The sequence below is a fragment of the Enhydra lutris genome, unplaced genomic scaffold, assembly GCF_002288905.1.
Source record: "Enhydra lutris kenyoni isolate GAN:26980312 unplaced genomic scaffold, ASM228890v2 scaffoldscaffold18, whole genome shotgun sequence".
NCBI classification, from domain to species: Eukaryota; Metazoa; Chordata; class Mammalia; order Carnivora; family Mustelidae; genus Enhydra; species Enhydra lutris.
In genome coordinates this window covers 17,651,827-17,678,137 of record NW_019154102.1, presented here as the reverse complement: position 1 = coordinate 17,678,137, position 26,311 = coordinate 17,651,827, and the positions used below count along the sequence as shown (strand labels likewise).

Here is a 26,311-nt window from a genome sequence, read left to right as displayed (position 1 = left end):
TGGGAATGGAAAAAAGTCAAGCTTATATTATATGAAATTCCTAAGGGTTGGACTGAGTTCGTTTAAAAGATACATTCATACATAAATACACAATGCTCCAGTTTTAATCTGAAAGATAGATGGAGGAGGAGCTGTTGCATACTCGTTGACCGAATTTGATACTTCACCTTCAAAAATATATCGGAGAAATCAGAAGACGCGATATTGATGTATGCTTTGAAGTATAAATGGTTGGCTAGTGTTCAAGCATTAGCAACCCTCAACTTAATAAATTGTGCTTCTATGGGCACTTTTGTTTTGAACCTAATCTTTTACTTAATTACCCCGATTGAGAGTAGATCAGAGAACCGAACTACAGTGTAATTTTAACTTACCCTCAGAAACGAAAGGAAAATTTTAGTGTAATCTGACAAACTGCCAGCCAGACTCTACACAAGGCCCTTGTATAAGGCACCAATCATCATTTGGGCACAAAAATCTCAATCATATCCCCAAAATAACATGGAGCCCCAGTCACAGCTCATTTGCTTATGAGTCCTATGTACCTGAATAAATGGACAATTTTAAAGTTGGAATTTTGTTTTTACTTTTGACTGTTTTCTGCACCACGCCCCCATGTCCCCTCATCAACCGACTGTAATTACCCCAGGTCAGAGGTGCACAACCATGATGGGGAGGAAAGGCTGGGACAAGGGGAAGGAGGTGTGTGGAAGGCTTCGAGAGAGCTCTGCCAGGTCACTAATGGCCTCTGGGGCAACGACTTGGAGAACCGGCTGATGCTTTGCCTTTGATCTTCTAATTCACAATGATCATTAGTATTAACTCCGATTCTTCTGGGTGAAGAATTCCAGCTGTAACCTTTTCAGTTTACCTGACCTAAGAAAATTCATCACCCATCCCATTAGGATTTCAATAACCAGCTAAGAAAGAGAAAAAAGCAGTTGCCCCAGAATCTAGAAACCACCCACTTCATTACTAAAACAGATTTTATATGACATATATCACAGAAGAATTAGGGCATTCCAATAGTTCCTCCATGTAATTAAATAATCTATTCCTTTTTCCCCCCGAGAGAGATGGTTCCCAATTGGGTGAAAAAATCATTAGGGTCCGATGTAATCACAGTTGAAACATGCTATCTCCAAAGTAGCAGAGACCTTTTAAAATCAAGATAGAGGGATTTGTCAGTCCAACTTGGATTAGTTTTGGCAAAGCCTAGCTCTGACCCATCATCATTAAGAAAGCCTGTGAAGGTGAATGGCAACCGCATGGAAGAGAAAAACAGTAGCTATAAAGATATTCTCATCGGTTTCAGAGAGCTCATTTTTGATAAGGTACAGGGACATCTGAAAGGGAAAAAATTATTCTCACCCCTATACACTAGTTTTCAGGAATCTTAACTATATAATGTATCTGCAGATAACAGAGCAAAGAAAGTCTCAGAGTTGCTGTCTCCACAAACCACCTTCCTCAGGCACATGAACGTGAAGATAAGTTAGGACTAGTCTGAAGGAGGGACAGTCTTTCTCAAACACTTCATACTACCCAGATTCTCATTCCAGGCAAAAGTTGGAGAATACAGTCTTCCTGCCCCATTATCTTCTTAGGACTAATTTTAGCTGAATCATGCGAGCTGGTTAGGCACAATGGAAATATTTACTGTTAAAGCTATCAAAGTTGAGAGGTGAGGGACAGAAAAATAGAAATGGAAGGAGGGGAGCAAATCCCATCTGCTTCCTACCTAATGCCTGCCTACAGGTCCTTCTGTCTGCCTTCGACCTTTCACTCACCTTGATCAACAGAACGGATTGTCTGGATAACAAAGAGAGAGGTACTTTTTCAGTGTAATAATAATTCCTAACTTTTAGAGAACAATTCTTCCACAACTGCAAGCGGAGATATGACACTAAGATGTCGCCAACAGATCTTGTTACCAAAAGCAAAACCAATGAAACAACATCTGTCTCTCCTAGAGCATTCAATTCCCAATTCAATTCCATTTACTCCATCTTAGAGTGGCGGACCCGCAGGGCACTTTTCATCTAATAGTGTTTCTATGGAAACGCCATTCTCAACCTGGAAGATTCTACAACCCCTCACTTTGGCTTTATCCACATTGAGAGGGAAGTCTTATAAATCAGAAACTGAGACATAAATTTTGCCACAGACCAAAAAAAAAAAAAAAAAAAAAAATTCCAGGCTAGAAGTTCACAATAAGAAACAAAACAAAACCAAAGAATAAATATATGTATCTGACATAGAAACAGTGTCTCTGTTAAGTACCCCATGAGATCCCAAAGACCACTGACAGGAATCCAAGAGAATGTGAATGAAAATCAATTAAATCAATTCACCTTGAGGGTCACCTCCCCAACTGGCCAATGTCAGATGTGCCACACTTTGCATGATTTCTTCACCTGAACCCACAGGTGTGTATTTTACCAGCCTGCATTATTCCTAACTCTCAAGACTCTTGGGACACATAGCTGCTCCATGCAGGAAAATACGACACTGCATATTTTAAATAAGAACCATATTAACCACGTTTCTATTTAGATTATATTTGAATCTGCAATATGCAATAGGCTAAATGTGCAATAGGGTAGAAAAACCAAACCAAACAAAAAAAACCCTTTATTTTTACCCTAAACATTGTATTTATTCCTTCTTCTCATTTTCACTAGGCCCTTAGGCACAATCTTTGTTACACTATGTAGCAAAAGAACTGGCAATATGCAAAACACATTCACTTTAAACATTATGACATAGTAGGTTATAGTTATAATCGGAATAACGCCTTTAAGAAGGAAAAAGAAAACTTCGCAGAGCATATACCCCCAAACTGACTGACTATACAGTGACTCATACTGAAATATTAAGGATTTTTTAATTGTTTGCTGTAATTTGTCTTCAGGCAAATGCAAGCATTTCTGTTAAGAAATGCTTTTGTTTTCTTTCTAATTCTCTCTTATTATCTAAATAATGTCAGTCACTCTTTTCAATTCCGGGGAATAGTTCTTTTAAGAGACATTCCCTAGTTATCAACCCTGGCAAATGTTCAACTAAGACTGAGGTGGAAATTTACATCCCTGAAATTTCCTTTTATCCCATAATCACCAAAGTTTAAAATCTGTTTCCTTTTTCTTTTATTATTTTCATCATATACAAGTATTTCCAATTTAGCTCACTAGAAACTGTGAGTCCAAGAATGAAGCTTTAGCTCTCTCCTTGGAGTAGTAAAATGTGCTACTGCTTAAACCTACCTGTGGACAGCTACACAACAGCACATTTTTCTTATGCAGCTGGGGTTTTTGTTGTGTTGTGTTTTGTTTTGTTTTTCCTGGGCCTATTCTACTCCTCCAACACACAAATGCTGGAAAGCCCTTTCAATGGCGGGTTTTTGTTATTGTTGCTGTTTTAACTGAATAAATCTAATGTAAAGATTGACCCATTTATTTGGAAAAGAAAAAAAAAAGAGTAGGAATTTGCTTTCAAAAAGGCAGGCGAGGTTTTATAATACAGTGTTTGGCATTTAAAAAATCAGTTTTTACAATTTGCTAATAAATTGTTATTGCCATTGTTTTAATTAGCCAGAGTTTCAGTTGCTCTTTTGCATCTTGCAAGATTTCAGACAGGATTTTCTAGAGAAGTTACATTAATCATATGGCAAGAATGTGATCATTTGAAATTTGTAGCATCTTCCGAATGAATTGTGCCTCTGGAAGAACTCTCAGAACTTGAAATAAAGCTGCTAAAATATTAGTACAGAAATAACACGATTTACTTACATTTGAACAAATAACAAAACTCTTCTTAAACTCCAGAGGTCCTTCCCCATAGAATTTATTATGACCAGCTTCTGACTATAAACAAATACCTAAGGAATTGGTGCATTCCTTCAAGAAGTGTAACAAGACAAGGAGAAGGGTGTTCCTGGTAACTGCAGCTCTATCTGGTCTTGCAATTGGAGAAGAAGGAAGGGAATCACTTTCGTTGGGGGAAGGAAAGAGGGAGAAAATTTAAATATATCTCCTTTGCTTTTTGGATGATGTTATGAGACATCTGCTTTTTTGAGATGGTCACCATGATCGATATATTTGTATGCGCACATGGCACTGGAGTGGGGAAGCAGTTGGGCACGCCCAGATGCGAACCGCAAGGCAATTTCCATGAGCCTTCATAGAGATGTGGACAAAAGGGTTTCCCCTACCGGGGCAGTAGTGGTACAGGCCAGCACAGACCCCCAAACTGAAAGAAATTAGCCCAACCTCAAGAAATCAGGCAGTTTATGAATAATTTCTAATCCAATTGCCCAAATAACATATGGACCACAAAATGTACCGCAATGCAGGAAAGATCTTGCTGGCTGCTAAGGAAGTTCTCTGTTTTGTTTTAAGAAGATAATATAGCTCTCTGCAAGGTTCTTCCCAAGGGTATGACCTAGAAAACCAGGAATCTGGTGGATGAATAAAAGAACTTGCTTCTCTCTCTCCTGATCCTGTCTGAACCAATATTTGATTGTATTTTATTCAGGGGCACCTCAGCTTCAAGGAAAACCACAGCTCCTCTGTGGACTGATATGGAGGCTGATGAAATCCATTCTCTCTTTTTTTTGTTTTTCCTCTATGTTAGTACAGGAAATAGACTCAGGTTGTAACTTCCAGGGCCACCTGATTTTGTCCCCTCCCGCCCTCATCCTCCAGATCAGGTTGGCTGGTCAGCCCCAGTGACGAAATATCAGCATGGCTGCCTCAGCACCTCTGACCGACTATAACTTCTTAGCTCCTGCTACTTATTCTTCCTGCTGTGCCCTCCATGCCCTCTGTGCCCTCTGGACCCTATCCTTTCCCTCCCCCTTTTTAGTCGTGGTTGGTAATCCCCAGCAGCAACCTTGCACCTTGCATGAGGCAGATCTCAAACTATCCACATCCTTGTAACAAGTGTTGGGTAAGCAATGGCACCTGAACTGGTTTTAGGTAAACCTAATATGATGTTAAAATCAGCTACGCCATCTAAAGCTTCAGCTCACCACCAGCATTAACCAACCTCCAAAACTGATTCCAAAACTGTCATTGGAGGCTGGTCGCTGTTTGGAATCATGATGGTGGAAGAGAGGAAGGAAACTTTTTTTTTTTTTTTTTTTTTTTAGTTACTCCTGCTGTTCTCAGTTTTTGTTTTATTCACAGATGCTGGAAAATCGGGATGAATTTAGACCCTCGAGTGTTATTGGAGGTGTAGCCTCTCTCCAGAGGAGCAGAACCAGTGTGGCCTTTGACAGCCCCTGTGTGTCTCCTTGTAACAGTACAAGTCACTGGTGGACACAGCTCTGAAAGTGGGCAAAGGCTTGAGGGTCAACAGACTTGGGTACATTGGCGACAACGCAGAATTGACCTTGATACTAAAAAATAAATGACTTTCAGAAGAAGCAAACTAGGCTAAAAACAGTAACATAAAGAGTTTGCTTCTGACATTTTTCATAAAGCCAAGATTTTTAGCATTCATTCATTTTAGGCTAGGTTAGGCGAGGCGAGGCGAGGCGAGGCTAAGACCTATTTAAATTCAACCTTTGCCCTTAAGAGTGGAAGTTCCCCTTGCCAACAATTTTGCTGATTTTTAAAATGTTATTTTATCCATAAATTTTCATTTGGTCTTCTTTCTGAGATGTCATTAAGTCAGTATGCACTTACAAAAATATCCACCAAAATATTATGATTATAAATATTTTGAACATGAAATTCATTCAGAACAATAACCAAACAAAACAAATCCCTTGGTGGCATAAAGCCCCCAATCTCCAGTTTCTCACATCTCCAGGAGAATTCCTGCAGTGAAAACAGCAATACTCACACAGACAATATAAACTGTTACTCTGCTTGAAAAGTCACAGGGGACTACACAGGAAGAGCCGACGCTATATTGCTGTTTTCCTTTACAGTTCTAAGTACAGGGACAACTTTCACTGGGCGGCCCTGACTCAGATGAATGTTTTGTAATGGCAACCAGGCCACTGAAACCACTTAAAAGCAAATTATGTGAACATCTTGCCATTGCAACAAGATTTAAACTTTTTGGACCATTCTCTAGAAAGGTCCACAAAGCGTTCAAAGAAATTAAGTCCTTCTCTCTGGGGTTTGGCTTACTTTTTTCTTAGTAGGAGTTGGTTCTAAGTACCTCAGAGTCACACTGAGAAAAGCAACATCATTAACACACATACTTAAAATCACAAATCACAGGAACTCCTAAACCTTATGACTTACAGTTAACAAAATTACAATAGTGAACTTCAAATAAAACTCCTCATTTGGGGTAAGTAGCTAGGAAATTAAGTGCTAACACTTTGGTAAAAACTAGGGGAACACAGAGATTTATGAAATATTCCAAGTGCAGAGGGGATCATTTCTTCCCCCATTTTCTTTTCTATCACAACTGGTTCACCGTCCATATTTAGTTTACATATGTCATTTAGAATCCACTTACTGTTAGATGCTGGAACAGCCACGCCCTCATGATATTTGTGGCTACTTTGGGAAAGATGCCACGCTTTTTGTGACGCTTTTTGTCCTTATCTGGATCATCATCGTCACCTGTGCTGGGGGAAGCTACACTGTTGTCCAAGCCATCACCTGCAAACATAGTGAATCAAATTTTGACTGATGCTACCTTGACATGCTTTATTCAAATAGAATGCCTTTGGATATAAACAAAACCAAAAGAGCAATATAAATGATTAATAGTTTATTTGGTACTTTTTATTTTTTTTCCAAGACAAAGAGAAAGAACAAGGCCTAGGCTCAAAAGTAGTAAGGTCTAAGGAACTTCTTCCAAAGAACAGTGGGAAAGGTCAAAGGGAATGAAGGGAAATAGCCAATCTCTTTAGTAGGTTTTTTGGTTGCCATGGTGATGATTCAGATGTGTATAGCTGAGATGTGGTCAGTTAAATATGGTGGTGACCATGGGCAGAGATGCTGTCCCTGCCTGGGTATCCAAACCCCACCTCTAGTCATTGATGTTAACTTGTGAGAGGATGCATTTAGGATATCAACTATTTCCACAAGTGATCTATCTGAAGACTAAAGTAGGCCATGGAAATGTAAGTAATCCATCATCTGAGCGGCTTGACATAGGAATGCTTCAAATAGAATATAATTTTTCTTGTCATAAAAAGAGAGCATCAAGTTTAGTAAGGGCAAAACTCCTGAAATAGTTTTTTAATTAGGAAACAATTACTATGTAAGTCAAATAAAGTGATGTTGAACTCATAGTCAATTGGAACTGTATTACCCTAAAAGTCCAGGTGGTTTCTAAAATTTCTTCTAGATTAAATCTTTCTCATTTGAAAAGTCACCTGTTTACAAATTCTGAATACTGGATCCTATTCTTCCATTGATTTGTGTTATAACATGTATGTTGTTTCTTCTAGAAAATATTCTGGCTCTGTGACACCATAAAACAAAAAATGTAATATTCCTTTTACAGTGCCGTGTTGAATAAGACCAAAAAAATGAAATCTCTGCCCATATAACCACACTGTCCGAAACAAGTCATAGGGTTCGAATGGAAACTAAGTATACTTTGTGTTCTGGCACGAAACTTCATGGGAAAAACAAGCCTGGACTAAACCCACTACAGTAGAAAGCAGCTGAGCTTCTGTCAAACGTGCCTCCCTACCTGCTGTCCCAGCTCTCCAAGGAAGGCACCGACTTTGAGAAAGGGACAGGTGGGTCCAGCCCAGGAAGAAGAGCTACAGAAGCAAGGCTTTGCAGTGAAGCAACACATTCACCTATGAGCACACTCCCTGGGTTCTGTACATCACTGGAGAGCCATCCACGTGCCCAGGAACTCGGGTAAGACAAGTTTCCTAGCCACTGTATATTGGAACTAGCCTCATCACGTCATGAACTTATGAACTTATGAACTTATTCCGTATTCCCTATTTCTATTACCTAAATACACTAGGTACAAATACACTACCTTGATTTCAGTTATTGCAATCTAATCTACAGTCATTATGTTGCCATTAATCAATTGTTCTTAACAGCTCCCTCAGGAATCCCCTGCCCATCCCCCCCACCAAAAGGAAATTGTCCCCAGATCACCTTAACTTGTACCAAGGTAAACTTTAAAAACTGTTGGGTGAGGAACAGACTAAATTCCAACATTTCTGCTATGACTACAGCATATGCCATGAACACAAAACTTCTGCAGAACTTTTCTGAGTGTGATTTTTTTTTGAATTTTAAATTTAAAAATTTTAAATACAATACATTTTAAATACAATACATTTTATTGTATTTAAAAATTTTGTATTTAAAAATCCATCTATTTTGTTAAAGTTCCACATGATCGTAGCTGTGCTCTCGGTGGAAAAGGTCATAAAGACCCACAATCCCAAGGCCCTCACTGTAGCAGCAGCGGAGAAAGTTCTTGGGTGACTTGCCCAAGGTCACCCAGCAGGGATGGGGCTGGCAGGCCCCTGCAGGACCAGACACCCGCATCCCTAAATCAGTGCTCCTTCCACCCCACCAAACTCTCATTATTTGCATAACCAAGTGTTTTATAAGGAGTCCCCTTGGATTTGCCTAATAAATTCCTTGAAAGTCCAGTATTTAAAGAGGCTTTTTATTCAGAGAAGCAATTCACCATATAAAATAACAATTCATTAAAGAAACATGAGAAAAGAAACCAACTCAACAGCATTTAAAATTTCAATGGGCTAATCCACTTTCAATATGCAAAAGGTAACCGAGGAAAAGAAACATATTACTTGATCATTGATTAAAAATGAAAAGCTTCTAACCTAATGACAGTTTTTCACCACCTCTCCATGATTGTTTTCCACCTTAAAAAAAAATAGCCTTTCCATCCGTCTCAAAACCCCTTCAGATTAATTTAGCAGGCAATGCCTAGTGCCTGCCTCGAAGAGAATTCATTGATAATTTATGGAAATATCTACTATAATCCAGCGGAGATGACTTTTTTCCAGCTTTGTGCATCAATAGATAATCAAGGCCTTAAAGCAGCCTTAGCTTCCCATTACCTCAGGCAAAAGAATTCCTGAAAGCGTGCCTTGAGGGCACCTGAATTATATACTCCATTAGGAGAGGAAGGCTTTCTGCATTCCATGTGTAACACTCACCAGAACCTTTCCTGTTTATTTCTGCTGTATGAAAGCAGCAGCATTAGGAACAGAATTTTTTAAGTGAAGACTTATGTAGACACAATGGAGAAACCTTTCAAGCAGGAGCCAGATCACCCCCTTCAGTCCCTTGGCAGTGACCCTCTCCCGAATAAAAGGTTTCTATTACATCATTAGCTCAAGCCAAAAACAGCCTTGGCTTAATGCACAGTTTGTTCTTCCTACTGTTTTTAGGCAAATACAGCTACTTTACTCCCATCTGGGAGGGAAATTACACTGCTGGGTTGTAATCTAAGACAAGATTTTCATTGGAAGCAAATGCTTTCAATCCAGTGTAAATACTGGTGCATGTTCAGAAAAGCCTAAAACAATAAACCCTGCTCCTTCCCGACACAAGTTAGGGAAATGGAGAAGATGGGGAAGGAGAAGAGCAATACTAAAACACACGATTCTAAAAGCAAACACTTCCATAGATTTTAATAAATTGTTTAACCTCTTCCACTTTCTGGAATTGAAAATGGATCTCGAAACATCTCCACCTCGGAGGAAAGTCTAAATGGTCAATTGTACCTTCAGCATTTCCCTTCACTCTGCAATTTGATACAGTCACCTCGATGTGGTCTCTGGAGGATTTATTTCCTTTTTTTATTTTTAAGATCACTAAACAAACTTGGAGAACCGCCGGCCGACCACATGGCAGCAGGCAGCGGCTCTGAACCACATTTGTAAAATGTCAGCAGTGACTTCATTCCTGGAGCTGACTTCTCCTACCGCCAAATGAAGGCAAACTGAAAAGGTGGAAATAATCATAAAAATGATGCTAGTCCATAAACAAGCTTACAGCCTCATTAGGATAGCAGTAGGCTCCAGTGGGTGATTTATGCTCGTTTTGCTGATGCTATGAGGAAATGCCATAGGGCGACTTTAGCCAATTGCTAATGGTTTCTGACAGCTTCTTAGCAACTAGTGCAAGCAACGTTCTGGCGTTTGCTAGTGACAGAAACCGAAAATGTCATATTATCTGCCCATGTGTCATGAAGTCCGTGTGGCAATTAACTAGCAGGCCAGTGACTGAGGGGCCAGAGGCTCCCGAAAATGGCCTTTGGCTATGCAGAGGCAGCCGATGGGCGCAAGGCACATGCTGCCTACACGTATGCAACATTCTAACGCAGAAATCCGCTTCCTTGTGACTCCCCCGCTCCGATGAGACCGGGCCACTCAGATCCCTTCTTTCCTTTCACTCAAGTGAAACTCTGGGCTCTCCTCCCTCTCTCTCTCTCTCTGTCTCTCTCTCTCTCTCTCCCCCGGCAGTGGCTCTGGCCTTCTGAGAAGTCTCCGAAGCAGTCTGCTTTGATATGATTATCCAAATGACTCCTTAACGGGCAGTACCTGGTTCTGCGCATTTGGGACGCTGGAGTCCAAGGTGCTAGCCGTTTTGCTGCTCTCTCACGAATTAGTCTAAAAGGATTGAAGCTCACTGAAGCGGACTCATTGCCTGTCAGATTGCCGGGAGCCAAGGGACTCAGCAGCAACAAGACACTCCGTGAAAAACACCAGGCTTCTAACGAGCAGGGGGGAAGAATCCTGGCCACACTTTCCAGTTTCCGAGCTATCAAAACCATGCACTATATGTCAAACTGTCAAACCTTTCAGCGTGGGCCATTTGCCCTTTCAAATAATATTTAAGAATTGTTTTTACAAAATTTTATAGGCCATGGTCTAGTGAAAGAGGCCAACCAACAAAGAAAGGAATTTGTACTACAATTCGTCTACGGACAATTTCTTGCGAGACCTGGTCTGTCCCTGCGGAGCAAGGCAGGTGACCTGTGGCAGCTCCCAGGCTGTCAGAGAGCTCAGATTTCAAACACGCTCAACTCAAACATCCCGAGTCGCCTATTTAAGCATGCCCGGGCATTTAGACTGTGCTATCTCGTGCCTTTCAAGGCAGGATAAAGCGGCATTTACCGTATTCAGGCCATTCAATGGGTCAGACTGACCGTGTCAGCAGGGGCTCCTCTCTGGCAGGTCAAAGCCCTGCTCCCGTTTTTTCTCTTTTTCCTAATGCCCTCTCCCCCCCTCCAACCCAACCCCAGAACTGCCCATCCCCAAAACCTATTCTGAGCCAGGCAAAAACAAAACCCCCCCGAAAGTGCCCAAGATTTACATCACAACAGAGAGGAACTTCCAGGGTCGGTGGGTCAGCAGGTATAAATAAAAATGGGTTGTCTGTCAGAGCGTTCTTTCTGTCGGGGAGGCTAAACTCCTAATTAGGGATCTGAACTTTCAACTGCCGGGGCAGATGAAGGTGTAAGGTTGTGGACCTTCTTGTTTTGCTAGAGCTTCACGACAATTCACTTATAATTTTGCCAGGGAGACGCCATAGTTCCTGGCCAGGTCTTCCCCTTCACTTTCGCTCTACACCTCTTCAAGTGTTTGGAAACAGAATGTTGGTCCCAGAAATGGAAGTAGACTCAAAACCAAGGCCATCTGTAATCGCATCTTTTGATACGGACTAAAGTCTATCATGTCTTGAAAGGTGACAAAATGGTCAGTTTAAAAGCATTAAGGCTGTACCGCTCGTGTTGTACGCTGGCTAACTTTTCAAACAGTGTTAAGGGCTTTTCCCTCTTGCCTGTTTTCTCACATAGCATATCTACAAAACAATATGGCATTTCAGCCCTTATGCAGTGTGTAGAACATTCCTGCCCTTCCAGGGGCTGCTGGTGCAAACACCCCGTCAGTATGGAGAGGTCGGGTTTCTTTTGTAGTGGAGCTATCCGAGTGTGCCAGGTTGTTAGGAAGAATGTAAAACTACCCCAAACCCACCTCTCCAGATCACGGCTGTGTCTACTTAGCCAGAAGTCAGATGGGATAATGTTTCTGTGTTATGTTAAGAGGATAAATGGTGAGAATTATAGACAACCCTTTCTCAGGAAGCAGCTAGAATACTTCAGAGGTTATAAAGAAGTGTTTTGTCTTCACTGAGAATGTGTAATCACTGCCAGAATGAGTTTTCTAAAATACATATCTGATCTTATAACCCCGCCTCTTAAAATCTGCTGTGGCTACGGTTTGCCTTCAGGATAAAGGTCACACTTTTGAGCCGGCATGAAAGGCCTTTCACGTTCTCTCTCCGCCCCGGAGTGTTTGCAGCCTATCTGCTGCTGGGTCCCCACCCAGACCTGAGCCTCCTGACCTTCTCAGCATCTCCCCACAGGCACGGCTCTCACACCTCTTCTAGGTTCCCTGTGTAGCCCCCTTTGCACTGTCCTTCCTGGCAAGCTCCTTGGTGACCTTTTTTTAGGTTCAGCTCAACTGCCATCTCCTCTAAGAAGCATGTGCTAAACTCTGGCTGTTCAGTGACACCCCTCCCCAATCCCCAATTTTTCTTTTCCTGACACACTTCCATCCCAACACACGTCGTACTCCATCCAGCAGGACTGTTGTGTTCTGTAGTCTATGTCCCCTTGGCTTGATTCTAGGATATATGAAAGCAGGGACGGGGTCATATTCGCCCTCTAAGATTCTCTAGCCCCTGGCTTATCCCAGTGTCCAGGGTAGAGACTTGTCAATGGCATAGTGAATGACTGAGCGAATGCATTTCTTTTTTTCACTGCATGGAGAAAACCACAGTTTCCATTTCCAGCTGTTACAATCCTTTTTGATACATGCTTAAACTCTTGAGGAATATCCACCAAGGAAAAATCAGTAAAACTCTAAGAAAACATAAAGGAAATGCATTCTCCAATGCTGGGACGTTTTCCTTGGAATCTTTCAGCTCCTCTTGGAGTGAGAGACTCGGAGCTCTTTCTAGTCTTTGCCATAGTTTCTCAGGAATACATTTCTACTTCCTTCAATTACAATTTAAAACTTTCTACCTAACTAAAATGTCTTGCAGTTGGTACATTTTTCTGAGTTCAACTCTAAAAAATAAAGCCAAAGTTTGGCTTCCCTCTGAATTTTTAATTTTAAATATATCACTTGACAGGTCTCCTAGTTTTATCCTCGCAAAGAAACTCAACTGTCTCTCAGCAGACAATTGCACCCTGAGCTCAGACTCCAGGCTCAAACTTTACAGACTCAGTGCTAAATACAAAACTCTAGAACTCTGGCTTTTCCTTAGTTTTGCCAAGTCATGGATCGGCTATCCCCACAGCATTCCTGCACACCCGCCTCAGCAAATTTTCAGCAACAGGTTATCAGAGGACCTTAGTATCTGATACTATCATACAGACTGACTGCCACAGGGTCCTCGGAGACATTAGAAAGGATTTTATAAGATCAGTGAAAACCTAATACAACCCCGAAAGTCTTATTACGCATTTTTAAGAGAAACACAGTAGACTTTATATATCTTCAAATTTGCAGCCAACATACAAATACATAATTGTCTAAATCCTTCACTTTTGAGTTTGACTTGAATTAGGGCTCTGTTACCACAGCCTCCCTTCTGCATCTCTTCTCATCCTTAGGTGTTTAACATTTCCTTGTTCTTAGTTCAAAGTGATTCTCAGTTGATCAAAGAAAAATAACAAAGGAAAGCACATTCTCGTATGTTTTATGTTACCACCCACCACTTCCCTGAAAATCTGGAGGTGGTTCCTTTGGAAACCAAGATAAGGAGTTAGATGTTGACACCTGCCATGCAGTATGAGGTTCTAGAAGGGGTATAAAAAATGGCCAGTGTTACAGATACACTAATGGCAGTGACTGATAAGACAGAGGTAAGGAAAAGTGGGGGAGAAGATTAAGAATAAGCAAACTTTAAATAAACACATTATTGGCACTTATAAGAAGAAATGCCTAGGTACATTTCCCAAGGTTGGCTTTATAGAGATTTGCCATGAAGCTTTTCCTTTCTCGTTGCTTTAGGTCTGTTAAACAGTGACAAAGACTTGTTAATATTTAGTCCCTGTGGAATGAGCTCACAGCCTTATTCTGGCCTGTAGTGGATTCCTGACATCACAGAAACCTAACGGGAGGAATGGAGACTCGAGCCTGGAGGAAGTAACTCTCTCAACGAAGGTACTGCCTCCTTTTCTGAAAAGTAAAGTGTGAACTTTAAAAATGAGCCCTACACAGGTAACCACCTTTTGCCTAAGCGGTCACTCTTACCATTCATTTATTCTTTTGACAGAAATGTACTGAATTCTGACTATGTCCCAAACACTATGTCAACCATGAGGGACACAGATGGGGAACAAAATCAGAAAGAGTCCCTGTTTCTACAGAGCTTTCCAGATAGAGGGCACAGATGTGAAACAAAATAATCACAGGGATAAAGGTACGACTCAATCAGAAACAAACATAGGTCTATGAGTGTTGAAACAAAGGAGACCACTGAAGAGGAATCTGGAGCAGAATCTGAAGGGTGGAGAAAGTCGAGCGGGTGTAGGGAGCAGCCTAAAAGGGCAGAGAGCAGAGAAAGGACTGCAGGCCACAGGAACAGCAGGTACAAGGGCCCTGTGTCTGGAAGTGTGATACAACCACAGAATGGGAACCTGGGAAAGCAGGACCACATGAAGCTGGAGAGGTGTGTGGAGTAAGTCCACTCAGGGCCTTGTGGGCCGTGGTTCAGGATTTGGGTGTCTGTCCCTAGGCTTCTGAGTAGTGACCCACACGTACTTCTGTGGCATCATCAGTCTCTTCTCCATCACATGCCCCAGTACTACCTCAATGTTACCAAGTAAAGCCTCATTCCCCAAGGTCTCTTTCTAGTCCAACCTAACAAAGCACTTGATTCCAAATTAAGATGGGGGAATGAGTCCATTCAGGTAGACCCCAGCACAGGCACAGATCACACTCTGAAGTTAATCTGTAAGTAGGTCTCTTGGACACTGGAACATATTTTCACATAGAAGCAAGTTATGAATGGTGTTGGGTCCCAAGGCTTGCTCGTCAAAGCCAAAGTAATTCATTAAGTGAATAAAGTTCCAACACCAGAGCCCTAGGTGCAGAAAGTATAAGAAGAAAGAGGAGATGAGTTGTTGGCTTTTTACCTCGTATTTTTGTACATAGAATCAGCTGAGGAAAATATTCAAGTATGTGTAAGTGCCTTTCGTACCTCCTTTTCTATATGTCACATCCATTGCTCAGCAGGCATCTCCTGGAGTTTCCCACTCTCCCAGTGCCTTGTAGGGGTACTTGGCCTCCCACTGTGGACACCCCACCCACACCTATCCTTTTCCTGCTGTGAGTTCACACTTACCATCTCCCAATGACCCAAATACCCAGCCTTTCAGTCTAGTTCATCTAAGCCAGACCTGTTGAAGTAGAAAGCGATCTGCAAGCACTAATGGAGACTCAGCAAGAAAACCTGATGCCCCCTCACCTTCCCAGAAATGTGGGCATCTTTGAAAGAAAATTTGTTAATGCAAATGAATCTTTAAATGGCAGAATTTCATTAAGTAAAGTTTTTTTGTTTATATTTTAAAGATTTTATTTATTTATTTGAGAGAAAGCATGAGAGGGGAGAGGGGCAGAGGGAGAAGCAGGCTCCCTGCTGAGCAGGGAGCCTGATGTGGGACATGATCCCAGGACCCTGGGGTCATGACCTGAGCTGAAGGCAGACGCTTAACCGACTGAGCCATCCAGGTGCCCAGTAGTAAGTAAAGTTGAAAAAAAAAAAGAAAAAAATACAGTTGGTACTGTGGAAGTTTTGTTGTTAATTGTTGTTTTAATCAGCAGATGCCAGCCTTTCAGAAGAGCCCAGGATCAAGTTCCCAGACTTGTCCTTGCATCCCTCCACCCTCAACCACTCACCCCTTGCTCATCCCTCCTGCATTTGGGAAGTCACGCATCTCTCACCTTGCTCAGTGTTTCTTTCTTTTTCACAGAAACTGTGGTGGCAGTGAATGGGTCCTGGGAGTGCACAGCAGTAAGAACAGCAGTAAGAGATCTTGGCTGAACAAGTGTGTGTATACGGAGGACACTCCTATGATCTGGGCATTTATAACTCAGAGATCACCAACCCGTTGGAATAAATTTGGAAGAACTCCTTTGCTACAAATAAATTCACTCTATTAAGCATCTATCACTTCATGATTCTTCACGGAGACCACAAACCATGCTTAAAACATAGGAGGGTAAAAAGTATGAAAAGAATCCAACCAAACAACGGAGACCCAGAATGAAAATGCTCACAAGATTTTTAGGGAACACAAAGAAAATCTGTTGAATTACATTAATATGCCATTGATAGAATTGAGGGAAGAAATAGGACTTTCTAAATTTGTGGAAAGGAAGAATTGTCAGAGTTAGTCAGTATTCATATTTGCAGTTCACTTATGATTTATTTTCTGCATGTGTTTCTATGAATAGAGTACCACGGACAGATAAAAGATGTACCAAGAAATCGGCTACATTTTCCAAATTTTTTTTAAAAAATCATTGTATTTTGTTTTTTGGAGATAGGAAGACCTTTTTCTAGTAATTCAATATGACTTTTGACTTGAATTCCCCTCAGGGGAACAACAGCAAATTAGTTACCTACATGCAGAGTACAAACAGCAATGATGAATAGGAAAGAAAAAAAACACAGATTTTACTCATTTTTCATCCATTCAGCATTTTTCTTTTCTTTTCTTTTTTTTTTTTTTTTAACCACCAAACACCATGGAAAATCCCTGCAAAAACAGCATAACTTCTTAATGAAGTCTTACAAACTTCAGGATGTGAGTGCACTGCAAGATGTTACTGACATCTTTGTATTTATACTAACAGTAAAACAAAATGGAAATCCCCCAATCTTTTTCTAAGAAAAAAAGAAAGAAAATGTGCTATAGTAGCAAAGGTAAAACAGTGTAAAAGTGTAAAAGTCATAAACTTTTGTTTTGAAGCAACATCTCAGAAAGCATTTGAGGAACTAGTATTTTACCTTTTTAATATTATAGTAATGCACGCCAAATTCCTTGAGATATTCCTTCAAAAATATTTAAATCATATATTGACAAATGATCTCAAAATTCTATTTAACCATGAAAATAAATCCCTCAGTCAAAACAAAAACAAAAGCAGAAAACGAATGCCACACATGGGATCTTACAGCCAGGCAGACATATACACACCCCCCCCACACACACACCATTTATTTTTGTGAGATCCTCAAATGCTTGCCATGTAATTTGTTTTCAAATTTTTATATACTCTGTATGTGTGTGTGTATATGTAGGTATATACCTATATATACACACCTGTGTTGAGTGTGATATACCTGGGTGAGTGTGTATATGTACACTTACACAGAAAAGATAACATTTATTTATCAAAAAGGTAATTTCTTCAGCAAACTCAGTTAGAATGCACTTGAGAATGTGGGTTTAATAAAAAAAAAAATTCCAATATGCAGATTAGAAGTGGTTGAAGTGGTTCTCAACTTTGGCTACACATAGAATCATGCGGTAGTTTTCACAAATCCTGATGCCTACACTGTACCCAAGACCAATTAAATTAGTATTTTGGAGGGTGAGATCCCAGCATTAATGACTTTTAAAGCTCCAAGATGATTAAAATGTACAGCCAAGTTTGAAAACCAGTGGATTAGGGTCACAGATTATATGTGGCAAAGCTCATAGATTTTTTTTTACAGAGAAATGGCCATAAGACCCTTAATCAGAGAACTGTTCTGTGTATATTAGATGTTGTTTTCAAAGGTTTACTCATCTGATTTCCTGCCTCATAGTTTGTAGACTGAGAGTTTTGTCACAATGTAAGATGATAAAAAGGCAAAAAGGAACTTGGCCCACAAGGGCCCTTTAGTGGAGAGGAAAACAGCCCTATAGATGTTAAAGAGGCTGTGTAAACAAACAAACAAACAAAACTATGTAGCACAGCACCATAAATCACATATCTACTGAATTAAATTATTTTAAGCTTGTGAAGATTAGATATTGATACAGTGTTATGTGTAGTCTGGAGACATTTTCCTAAAAATGCCCCTAAGTTTTTTTGAATATCTAAAAAAGTAGGATTTTGTTCATCTGGACCACATCACTCTTTTTTTTTTTTTTAAAGATTTTATTTATTTATTTGTCATAGAGAGAGAAGCGAGAGCGAGCACAGTCAGACAGAGTGGCAGGCAGAGGCAGAGGGAGAAGCAGGCTCCCCGCCAAGCAAGGAGCCCGATGTGGGACTCGATCCCAGGACGCCGGGATCATGACCCGAGCCGAAGGCAGCCGCCCAACCAACTGAGCCACCCAGGAGTCCCTGGACCACACCACTCTTGAGCGAGAGCAGATTAACCAGAATCCCATGTCCATGTTCTGTAGCGACTCTTCATGACTTGCCCTCATTTCACTGGTCTGTATAGCTAGATGGAGCACAGCCCTCAGTGTAAGCACCGTGCGTGGGTTAAACACAGGGCACCAGCACCCCTTCTGACCCTCCCTGGCTTCTTGGGGACCTTCTCTCAAGGTGTCCAAGGGTTCTTCATCCCTTTTCTTCTGCTCTCAGTACATATGGAGGTAGAGGGAAGGGCAGGGTGTGTGCAGAAAGGGCGAGAGGTCAGCTAAAGGCGGACATGACTGGATGAGAGAGCGGGACCCACCTCCTGCAATAACGCAAAAGTTGGAGCAAGAGGAATGCTGTGGGTCAAGGGAGAAAAAACCAGACGGAGATTGCTTTGCATTCGAAATGAAATGGAACTAGGCTGTAAAATGTAGATTAGGAAGTCTTTGGGGAGAATGAAGTGATGTTAAGTACACAGGCAAGAAAGAAGTTGGGATAAAAAAAGAAAGAAAAGCTTGTTATTCTCTTATGGTAAAGCCATCTGAAAATCCACCAGTTTCTGAAAGATAAGGTTTGAGAATTACTGGCATGTATCTGTGATTACCTCTAACCTTCTCTCCTCTGATTGTCCCAGATGCCAGTCCTTGCGTAGTTTGGGGGGTGCACACACCAGTCACTCAGCTAATTAGGACAGGTGCTTGCCACTCAGAATCAGCACGCTCTGTCAAGTGGTGACTTCCTTTGGTGGGCACACAAGGATAAAGTCACTTTCCACAGCAGCGATACTCCAGATCTAACTTATGAAGCCCCAGGGATCTTGCCAAAACGCAGTTTCCGATTCAGTAGAGGAGGAGCCTGAGATGCTGCATTTCTCACAAGCTCTGGGGGTTGCTGAAGCCGCATCGCAGGTCCAAGGACCGTGATAGGCATCCTAGCAAGGTTCTGAGGGATCTTCCCCTAAGGGCAAATAAAGCTAGAAAATGTTGGGTGCACGTGCAGGCCTGGCTACAGTGGAAGGTGACACAGTCTCCTCCAGCTCCCACGGCGAGGACCGTACCTGCACCCGCGGGTAAGGACAAGGAAAGGCTGTTCATGTCCTCATTTTGAGGATCACCTCGTGATGTCTCTAGGACTAACTGGAGTATCAGAACAAGCCAGGACGTCTCCAACTGGCGATTCTCCTTGAGTTTTGTTTTGGTTTTTTAAAGATTCATTTATTTATTTGAGAGAGAGAGAGAGAGAGAGAGCATGCTTGAGTGGGGGGATGTTATTATAGCAATGCACGCCATTACTATAATAATGGTACGGAGGGCGGAGAGAGGATTTCCAGCAGACTCCTCACTGGGTGAGGAGCTTGACCTCAGAACCCTGAGATCGAGACCTGAGCCGAAATCAAGAGTCAGACACTCAACTGACAGAGCCAGCAGGCGTCCCACAACTCCTTCCTGATAGTACCACAGCCCTCTCTCCTCCATCTCAGCTCGTGCAACACCTAGCTCACTTGTCCGGGAGGCATTACTAGAGAGCAGTGTAGCCTCTGGAGTCAGATTGTCTAGGTTCATGTAAATCCCATCCTCACCACTTGATAGCTGCATGGCCCTGGGCAAGTCAGTTAACCTCTCCAAGCCTCTATTTTGCCCCTCTGGAAAAAAGAAGCATAGTAATAGTATAGTGTTGAGTTACTGAACAGATTAAATAAAATAAGCTACACTGAACATTGAAGACAGAACATGGCAACGCTGGCTTAGCCCAGGGAATGCCAGTTCCTGTGGTTGTTTTGCTACTGAGAACATTCTTTGAGCAAGGGGACCTTTCTCCTAAGCCCTGCACCCAAAGCAGAAAAACAATCACAGTCACTCTAGTTATGTATCCTCATCTCCCCCATCCTGTTCTCCTTCCTAGCAGCCACTTTTCCAAAATACATAGACCCATCCTCCTAGCACTGCATACCATTTTCATGTTTTCTTTCTTCCCCCCCAAAGAGCCCTGGAATGACGTGGAACTTTATACATGTGCTCTAGAGGAAAATGGGTGGCTGGTGCCGCCTAAGGGGCCCAACGATAAGATTCTGGCGGCCTAGGGCTGGACGGTGATACACAGGAAACACGTTTTATTAATACAAGTTCTCGCTCCCCACACAAAATAGGTCAATTTATAATACCTTGTCCTCTGCTCTCCAGATAATATTTCCATGGTAAATAATAGCAAAGGCTTCTGGTTTTGATTTGCAAATATGGAAAACAGTTATATCATTGAAGAAAGTATCTTTAAGGCCTAGGACAAGTGGGATGCCATAAAGAAAAGTGGGGCTAACTTTCAAGTTATAGGCCATCTCTTGTCTAGACAGGAAGATGAGCAGTTATAATAAAAATTAATATTTATTGAGCACTTACTACACACTCGACATTGTGTTTAGCCTTTATTTTCAGTCACTTAATTAATCCTCACGAAAACCTTAGGAGGTAAAGTTAAGTTCATCATCATGGTAAAAATAAACCAATCAAAAAAAAACAACAATTTCTCCATATTTTAAAAAACACTTGGGAGCCTGGGTGGCTCGGTTAAGCAACTGCCTTCGGCTCAGGTCATGATCCTGGAGTCCCAGGATCGAGTCCCACATCGGGCTCCCTGCTAGGTGGGGAGTCTGTTTCTCCCTCGGACCTCTCCCCTCTCATGCTCCCCCTCTCTCATTCTCTCTCTCTCTCTCAAATAAATAAATAAAATCTTAAAAACAAAAACAAAAACAAAAACCCCTTCACTTGTTACGGTTTTTTAGGTTTTTTTCAAACTGTTTTTGTAACCAATAGAGACAACTCCTACTTACAGACAGTAATGAGCTGCTTGGAGAATACACACTTTACTGAGTGCTTTCCCCAATTACCTCATGTCATCCTTGCCTTGGTCCCAGTGTACGGATAAGGCAATAGAGCTCCTTGTGAACGCCAACCCACAACAGACTCAAAGCTGAACTCCTAACCATCCCAGAATTACTCTCTCCACTTAACCCATGAGATTCGATGACAATCAAGATGTGTTAACCTCTAGAAAGCTCTCCCGGAGCAGTAAGTGTCTTTTCTCATTGCTGCATGCCGTCCACAGCCAGCACAAAGCCTGACCCATAGCAAGGACTTCACAGACATCTCCTGGATCACACTCTTTCCACCGAAGTCAAAGAAGGAGGAGAGGAGAAGCATGCGATCTGTGAGCGGGATGCAAGTGTTCCTTAGTCAAAGATCATGGAAAAGGTTAAATGTGAAAACCACCTCCGAAATGTACGCGGAAGAAAACAAATACCGAGTGTTTATGGATCGGGGGAACGTACGCAAGAATGGGAGAACGCCCCAAATAGTCACACTGCAAAAAAAAGTGAGGCCGTTGTCTTGAATGTGCCTCCAAACACTGAAGGAGAAAGTCATAGGGCAAGACATCACATAGGCGGTGGGCGGCGGGTGCACAGCCACCGGCACCCCGAGAGGAGTCCTGAGTTCTGGAGAGCAGGGCCAACAGAAGCCCGGTCGCTTGCACAGTGCCAAAAAACGGTCATGTATGGAGCTCCAAAGCACCCACTTTCCAGCTCCCACAGATGGTCTTCAAGTGTGTCTCGTGTCAGGAACCTGAGGTTCTGCCCGCAGGAGAGCTGGAAGGAGCCTGCGCCCACGGGCCTCGGCAGAGACAGAGCAGACAAGGGGCTGACCGCAAGCTCGAGCCACAGTTTCTCTCAGGGATTGAGTATCAAAGGAAGGCAAGTCTCCTCTTCAGGAGGGATCCAGGAATACAAACAAGGTTGCTTCATGAAACACCAGCCTGGAGCAGAAGACACTCGGGCCGCCCCCCACACCCGAGGGGAGCAACACTTCCACATCCCTGCGGTTTTCAGTGACGACATCACCTACATGCTAATCTGAACTCTTCCTGGGGTGAGAAGCAAGTAGCAGAGTCCATGAATTATTTTCATCCACAAAAGGCAGAAATCATCCTTCCCCACAGAAAGGACCTTGGTCTTTAGGGCACTCTGCACCCCCTCTCGTTTCCCGCTGGCTCTCACCCCGCTCTGAGCTCCTGCAGCTGCCTCTACAGAAAGTTCACCTGGCAGCCAGCCCCCCTCGCTTTCCAGCACAATCATCCCACAAAGACTGGAAGTGTCAGAGTAGCCTCGGCTCCATGACGCTCCCCTAGACCTAGACTCGCAGGAGCGACGGCCGCCCTGGAGCTGCAATCATGCCCCCCGCGTCCCCACACACAGGCCACCTCCTCATACCGATGTGAGCCTCCAGGGTGGGCACGACTCTCAGTTTCCTGCTCTGCTTTAAGTCCCCCTTCTGGGCCTCGCCTTGACCCCGACCACAAGCTGCCTGGGAATCGCTATTCCCCTCCCCTCCCCCAGCCCCTGCCAGTCTTCTTTCCCAGGGCTGAATACTGCTCCCAGGAGGAGCCAGCTGGAGGGGATTCTCTCCCTTGAAAATAGACCTCAGAACACCCATCCCAGCCCTGCCCGACTTCTGAGTTGGCCTGTGGCCTAGAATGCCTTGCTGCTGGTCCCACCTATCAGATGGGGGATCCGAAATGCCAGGCCTGGACTTGTTACACCCTTTGGACACTCTGTCTTGGACCACCCAGCTGCTTGCCCACGGGCCAGCTTTTATATCCACGTTAGGTGCTCCCAGCCCTCATTCCTCTTGATAAGGAGGATGCTTCAGCCCTGCCCCAGCCTCCTCTTGCTGCCCAGTGTCTCTGTGTCTCTGAGATTCTAGCCAGGCGCTCGGGCTTCGGCGTGTCCTGCCTTCTCCCCATCTGGCATGCCAAACCGGGAAACAGCCCCAGATCACATCCAGTCAAATCCAGATGGTCTGTGAGAGTACAGTTTCTACGTCTGATACTGAAGGGGATGTGGGAGACATGGGCCATCCTCTCTGCATTTCATTCTTCTTTCCAGGAACCTCTGAAGTTAGTCTCTCTAAGGCAGGCATCTCCACCATTATTTGGGGCAACAAGTTCTCTCTCGTGTAGAAGAGACCGCTACGGGGAAGAACAGTCGTCTAGTCTAGTCTGAGCAAAAAGCCTGCTTGAAAGTTGTACGGTGGGTCACCACAGGCCCAAAGCTACACATTGGTCTGCTCTCTGGTCAAAAAGCAGGAGTATGATCAGGTTTTAAAAATGCATAATCATCATAGGGAAAGATAATCTCCCTCAGAGAGGCCTGAATACTTCCAAGGCACGGAATGTGACTATGTGGAGCCACGTCACCATGAAAGGATGAAAAGCAACAGGAGGAAAGTTGAGCTGAGTGATCATGTTAATGGTTTCTCTTCGATACTTGCTTGTTTTCCTTGTCCTGTTTTGTTCTTTAATGGGAAAGTGGGTGTTTGGAGTGTGGGCTATTTGAATGTGGAATGATCCTTCTAGGTCTTCCTAAACTTAGCAGGGAGTCAGGGGTAAAATCCCAGATGGTCAAACAGTGATTTCACAACCTCAGGCCACAATTTCTTATCTTTCCAAGTTCCATACTTCCCCAAACATATGTAATCATGCCTGACCTAGAGGTCACAGCCCAGGACTGAAGTTCCAGGCCAGCCACTACTGTCTGCGTAGCCTTTGTGAAGGGACTCCACCCTGCTAAGCCTCCCTGCCTCCACCCACAAAGGGCTGGTGGGAATAAGGAACTAGCTAATTCAGAGGGGTGTTGTGAAGAGCAAGTAGAATTATACACAGGAAAACTCTTGGGAAAATGCGAAATAGTATAAAAAATGCCACTTCTTTAGAAGAACTTCTACATCTTTAGAAGATCTGCCAAGACAGAGGTAGGTACATTTTCCACATGCAAACAATGATAGCAGGTATCACAGTGTATTTCCACGGCCTGTGTATATACCAGCCATTCCCACTAGTCTATGAGCTCCGTGAGCCGAGTAAATGGGTCTTGTTCACCACTGGACATCCTCAGGGCCTACCCACTAGCAGGCAGCCAGTGCTTGTTGAATGGAAGGCCAACTGAAGTCATAAATTTATTTAGATTTATTTAGAGTTAATGGAGGGGTGAGACCGTTGAAAAGCAACTTTATCATTCCAGCTTTTGTTTCTCTCTCTCTTCTCTACAAGAAAATTTCTTGCCCCAACTTAGTTCCACTCTCTCCACATGGGTGGCATATACAGAATTCATGATTAGGAAAATGTAACAAAGAATTTGGTCATGCATTCCAGGCGTTTACTAATCCTCCCTTCTATATAAGGAGAGCTATTACCTATGGAGAAACTGATTGATTGGTTGATTCAAATGACTGAAAGGAGAGGAGAGGCTGAGGACACCTCTTACATCGGGCCACTCACTCTGTCACAAGTGGACTAATGAAGTACCATCTTCATTAGCCTGGTGAACCTGTATTTCTATATGGCGCATCAGACCACCACCTATATATGCACCGCAGGAAACAACGGGATGGCTAGAAAATCATCCTTAGCCTAAATTCTACTCATATTGCCAGCAAACAAAATACAGACAGATGATCCACTCATATCTTCATTCTCTTTCTCTCTCCTGCTCGCTGCTTAGATGGGTGTGATTAAGTGATGGATGGGTCAGTTAGAATAGAAGCAGTTAAAATGGTTATTTTATATTTAATGCAGAACATCCCTGTTTTCAGCTGGCCTTACTTATGAGAAAGTACATGAGGGAGGGCAGGACAGTGGACTGTGTGGGTCCCTGGTAGGGGAGTCATAATGTATGGCGAAAGGTGACATCAAACAGGAATATTCTGTCCCTGTTCATTTGTAATGAATGGAAATGAACATCATAACATGTGGATATGTTTTTAACCACTCCACAGAGGCTATGGAAGAGTAATTACAATTTCTTGGCTTAATTTATTATTACTGATATGATGGGAGAAAACCAAGATCATTTTCTAAAGATACGGATGAAAAGGGGAATTCATTTATAAGGAAAGAACTACCAAAATGATAACAGTATTAACAAGACTTGAATCCCTCAGTCCTTAAGGCGACTCTGGTTCCAACACATAACTATAAAGTAAGGCACAAATACTACAGTTAGGAAAACAGCAAGGCCCCATGTTAAACTGGGTGAGGACAACACACAGAATCAGAGTATGCACTCATTCTCAGATACTAAGGATCATATCATTGGGAGAGTGTCAGGGGAGATGAGGAGAGGCTTGAACCCCAGACTCGACCCCAGTTGAGGCCTTCAAGATCAAGTGGCAAGGACAAGCATTTTGGTTAATGCCAGCTGCCTTACGGTGTTAAGGGCTAGCCGGTGATCTCTTAGACAAACCAGTCATATGGAGTTTAGGTTTTTAATACCATGGGCCAAATGCTTATGCGTTTGAGCTGTACAGGCCTCTCTGCTGTCCCAAAGTCCACCCCCAAGTTTAAAGGCCACGTTGGTGGACCATCAGCTTCCCCCGATTCCTCTTTACGAGGATGGGTATACCTGCATGGAAATGAGTGACGTGACTCATCCAAACGTTAAGAATGCAGTATCAGGCCCCAAATGTGTTCAACAATAGAGCCGAGAAGATGCAACTCTCCTAAGAGCAATGAGACAAATTTCCAGTCCCCCGAATAGGAAAAAAGGAACTTCTTCCAGCTGATTGTTCCAAGTGACCACAGTTTTCACTAGCATCCATGCGGGACGCCCGGCCATCACTTAGGACAGTCAGAGCTGCACAGACACCCGAGACGTTCTCGGAGCCTCCACTCTGGGGATCTCCAGGACCAGGCTGATGCAGGCTGGGGATGCTCCTCCGAGAATCCACGGGAGACTTGTGAGCACACGTTGAGTGTTTGCATTCTCTTGACAGTCCTCTCCTGCTGGACCCCGCCAGAGGAGAGCAGCAATGTCTGTAGCTTCGTGCCCAGGAGGCAGTCTCTCAAAACCAGGGTACAGAAGACAACCAAGTGAGAGAGGTTTCGACCGTGTTTGTGCAGTGTTGA

The 26,311-nt window shown here is 43.0% G+C and overlaps 1 protein-coding gene across 5 annotated transcripts in view; it reads right to left on the bottom strand.

The window, feature by feature from the left end:
- The window catches only part of LOC111148024 (Meis homeobox 1), a 134,111-nt gene that overhangs the window by 52,617 nt on the left and 55,183 nt on the right, over window positions 1-26,311 (bottom strand). For all 5 annotated transcript variants that reach the window (XM_022504370.1, XM_022504374.1, XM_022504373.1 and 2 more), the window contains one exon: window positions 6,478-6,623. In XM_022504370.1, the coding sequence (XP_022360078.1) occupies window positions 6,478-6,623 (146 nt within the window). The remainder of the gene's footprint in view (window positions 1-6,477; window positions 6,624-26,311) is intronic.